This window comes from Poecilia reticulata, linkage group LG10 (assembly GCF_000633615.1).
Source record: "Poecilia reticulata strain Guanapo linkage group LG10, Guppy_female_1.0+MT, whole genome shotgun sequence".
NCBI lineage: Eukaryota > Metazoa > Chordata > Actinopteri > Cyprinodontiformes > Poeciliidae > Poecilia > Poecilia reticulata.
The window spans coordinates 32688146-32692479 of record NC_024340.1 but is presented as its reverse complement, the minus strand read 5'-3'; the positions used below and the strand labels follow the sequence as shown (position 1 = coordinate 32692479).

The window sequence follows — 4334 nt, the reverse complement described above, 5'->3', positions numbered from 1 at the left end:
CTCCATCAAACATGTGAAGCCTCATCTATAAAACACTGCGCTGTTTTCACACTAAAACTTCCATCTGAACAAATTGAGAAAATCTGCATATGAAGCCGAGCGCGCACTTGGCTGCACACCTTTCCTTTATAAATCCCAATTTGAGGAAAACAGAGCAGCCGCTTAAGGTACAGGGGTCAGAGGGTCAGAGGGTCAGGGGATCAGGGGGTCAGCGGGCGCCAGGGTGTTTATCAGAGCAAAGACTGCGTCAGTCTTATTGGTCTCCACAGGAAACGCTGCGGCCATCTTGCAGATTGAGGAAATGCAATGAAAGGTTTTATTGGCTGCTTCCCAGCCTGCAGGTTCGGCCGCTCCGGAGTCCAGGATGGAGCGTCCAGAGCCGGAGGCAACGCTGCCACTCCCGGAGGAGCCGCCGCTCATCAGCAAACACAACTTGATCCAGTCGGATCTGCTGGAGGAAACATGGTGAGCTGAAGCTGCAGGAATGTTCAGAGGGAAGCTGGCAGCTTCAGCCGTAACTACGGATTCAGCTTCATTTATTCTGAAACTCCAGGGAAAATCAGGACATGCAGATAAAATATGATGGAGAAAGTAGCTCTTCAATGTCAGCATGCTGGAATCTTGCGGGGGAAATCTGGAGCTGTTTAGGAACATCATCAGGTGATGTTCATGTCTTCATGCCGCCATTCCCTCAGGAATCGTTTCACACACATTCCCGGCTCCGTCTTCTTCTGCAGTTCTTTACGTGCGTCCATCCATCAGCTGCTGGCTCTGACAGCTTCACTGCAGCTCCTCCACTTGTTTGATGGCTCCGCTGCTCCGAGCCAAGAGTCTTTTAAAACCATTTTCCTCTGGAGCTGGGAGTTGTCCTGGAAACGTTCCCGGGAATAATGTGACAGAAGAGCAGCCGGGCTGCCAGGAATCTCCTCAGATTGTTTTAGGCAACGTTCATCTGCCAACAGGAAACGATTCAATGCAAACAGTCGAGAATCAGCTTCACTTCCCAGCAGCTTTCAGCTGGACAAGAGAAACCTGCTGCTGCAGCCAGGAGCCAGAACACCTAGCATCCTCTTCCTCCTCCTCCTCCTCCTCCTCCTCCTCCTCCTCCNGAGCCACATGGAGCCACCATGGGGTCCCATGGAGCCACCATGGGGTCACATGGGGCCACCATGGGGTCACATGGAGCCACCATGGGGCCACCATGGAGCCACCATGGGGTCACATGGAGCCACCATGGGGTCCCATGGAGCCACCATATGGCCACATGGGGCCACATGGAGCCACCATGGGGCCACATGGAGCCACATGGAGCCACAAGGGGCCACCATTGGGGTCACATGGAGCCACCATGGGGCCACATGGAGCCACCATGGAACATTTACACAAAAATATATTTAATTTGGCATCAAGTTTCTCATTTTAATTCAGGAACAAAAGCAAAAATCTTTAAGAAACATTAACTCTGATTATCTCTGGTTGTTTTCTGGCTGCTCCGTTTGATTCAGATGATTTCTGATGAAACTCAGAGGACGAACTGAACAGTTCACCAAAATAAATCGCTTGCATTGAGTTATTTTTCAGTGTCAATTTTAAGTGAATGAAGGTTTAGTGTTAATAAAGAATAATTATTCTTTAGGGATAAAATTACATAAATAATTAAAATAATAAACTGATCAAATTCATTGATAGGATTCGATTTTTTCTAATTTCTAAATATTCCAGAAACATGAAATATTTGTAGCCGTTAGCATGTTAGCATGTTTTTGACAGGTCGCTGTCTGTGTGTTTCAGCCATGGCCGGCCTCATCGTGCCCCCCATGTGAGGAGCCTCTGAACCAGAACCAGAACCGCCAGCAGCAGGACTTCCCGGACGGACCCTGCTGGTTCTGCTCCTCTGGAACTGGGTGGGTCCAACGGCAGCTTTGGTTCTGAAGAAAATGCAGAACAGAACATTTCCTCCTCCACAGATTGGACGTTTGGGTTTCCTCGTACCAGGAAGCGGTTCCGGTTCTGGTTCAGGTCCAGCGGGTCACATGCTGCTCCTGGTTTGTTCCTCTGCTGATGAACATCTGGATCTTCTGCTGCTCCTCCAGATGTTTGCAGCTCCACAGTTGGTTCTGTTGGACTCTTGAGGTTCTCCAGAACCCGTCCTGCTCCCAGTGGATCCAGTTGGACCTAGTCCAGTTCATTCTGTTTGGTTTGTTTGAATCCGAGCCGGACCAGAACATTCCGGTCCAGCGGAGTGTTTTCCTTCTGGTCCCGTGCCGTCCGCCATGTTTGTTTCCTCAGGCAGGAAACAGGAAGCTGCAGAGTTCAGCTTCCTGTTTCCTGTTCACGTTTCTTTCTGCGGTCCGGTTCGGTTTGTGTCCAGTTCCGGGTCTGACCCGGTTCTGTTCCTCCAGGTTGTGATTCTTTTCCATGTTTTTCTGAGCAATTTGATCTAGAAACCTGGAAATCTTTTAGTCTGTAAAAACAAAAAATAAAATCCTGTTTTTGTAAAAAACAAAACAAAAAAACAAAAAAAACAAAATCAGGTGGGAATCGACCTCAGAAAGCAGGAAGTAAAACTTTCATCACTTTTGTATAAAAAGTTTTTTTCCGATATTTAACTTTTTGTAAACGATTTTGTGTTTTTGCTGCTTTTCCTCGTCGGTGTTTTATTGTGAAATCTATATTCTTGCTTACTTCTAAATGCACTGTCATGGTTGGAGCACTAAAGAGAACGATGAGCCACAAGCCGCTCTGCCACGACAAACCTTTATGCTAACCTCATAATGTCACACAATACTCCAGGACATTCCAGGACATTCCAGGACATTCCTACATCAGGGACAGAATGGTTGGTTCTTTTTATGAGCATCAGATTTTAAAACGTTCTGTCCTCTGATCCGGATCGTCAGAACCGGGTCCAGGTTAGATCTCCAGAAACAAAGGAACATTTTAGCAAAATCAAGAACTTAAAGTTATGAAAATTTGGTTAAAATGTTCAAGTTCATGAAGTTATTTGTTTTCTGTTTTGTTTCTGCAGAGAAAAGAGAATATTTCAGTTTTCAGGATTTTCTCAGGTTCTCCAAAACTTTCAAGGTTTTCATTTCTTCATTCCCAGCCTTGAGAAATGATTCTGAACATTAATATGAAATCCTGTGAAGTTTCAGTGAAAAACTGATTATTTTAGCTTTAATGTCGACATTCGCTCCACTTCTGGCTCCACTCTCAAAATGTTTCATTTCCTGAACTGCTCCAGGTTTTTCAAGGCTTTTCAAGGGAGCGGGGTTGATGGTGACTAGGAATAAATTGCTGTTCCCATGGGAACCAGCAGCTCCAGTTACTTCCTCCTGAACACTGCGACCTAGGACCAGCCGTCTCCAATCAGGTCCTCAGTTCAGAAACGTTTTGCTCTCTTCAATGTGAAAGAGGCCAGAGGTTTATGATCTTTGTGAAATATTAAATATATCAAAGTATATCAAAGCACAATGTTTACTTATTGTCTTTAGAGCGGCCCCCCGGGGCGGGTTGGGGCCCCCGGCCCGGGGCCTGGGTTTTTCTGTCTCCGGCTGTAAATTGCTGCATGTCTTCTGTTCTCAGATGTTTGCTGTGATTCGTGCTTTTTGTACAGAAACGGAATAATAAAGATTAACGTTTGGCTTCAAGCCGCCGTGTCTCTGCCTCTGCTTTCTGCCGGGCCCAAACTGCTGGTTCTGAAGCCCCGGTTCGGTTCCACTCGGGGGCGGATCTACTGGGGTGGCATGGGGTGGCAGTTGCCACCCCAAATGAGAGCCTCGCCACCCCTGCTGCCACCCCAGCTAGCGACTATGAATTCAATAAATAGCTATGGCAAATCGGACATTAAACGCATGAATCTCTTTTTTTCCGACAACATTGAATGCAACACAATGTAACCTGACACCTACTGCTGAGTAGCGGGAAGCGAGAGGGAAGGACAGAGCGCGAGGCAGCAGCATTGATATGATGGATATAAATTACCGGACATGACGTGACTCATCCTGCGCCACGCTGTCCATAGAGTCAACATTATGGGTGGTCAGGAAAATACCACAAATCATGCAAAGAATCTGACAAATGGACGCAATATTTAGCGGTTAATTCAACCCTATGAATTAGATAACACGTGCTTCAGATTTAACAGGTGAGGAAAAAGTTTTAACTTAAAAGATTGAAGTGAGCAGTGGGTCAGGTCAACCTGCCACCACGTCATCAGTAGAGCAGCTGTTTAAATCATCTGAGGAATTAATAATCACAATATAGACATTAAGCCTGACCAGGGGCGGATCTAGAAAAATATTTATGGGGTGGCAAGAGGGGGGCAGCATATG

At 46.5% G+C, this 4334-nt stretch overlaps 1 protein-coding gene across 2 annotated transcripts in view; it reads left to right on the top strand.

Moving 5' to 3' along the window:
• The window catches only part of LOC103471770 (transcription factor COE3-like), a 119146-nt gene extending 116606 nt beyond the window's left edge, over positions 1–2540 (top strand). For both annotated transcript variants that reach the window (XM_017307218.1, XM_008420951.2), the window contains one exon: positions 1792–2540. In XM_017307218.1, the coding sequence (XP_017162707.1) occupies positions 1792–1823 (32 nt within the window). In that variant the 3' untranslated portion in view covers positions 1824–2540. The remainder of the gene's footprint in view (positions 1–1791) is intronic.
• Positions 2541–4334: the final 1794 nt, after the last annotated feature.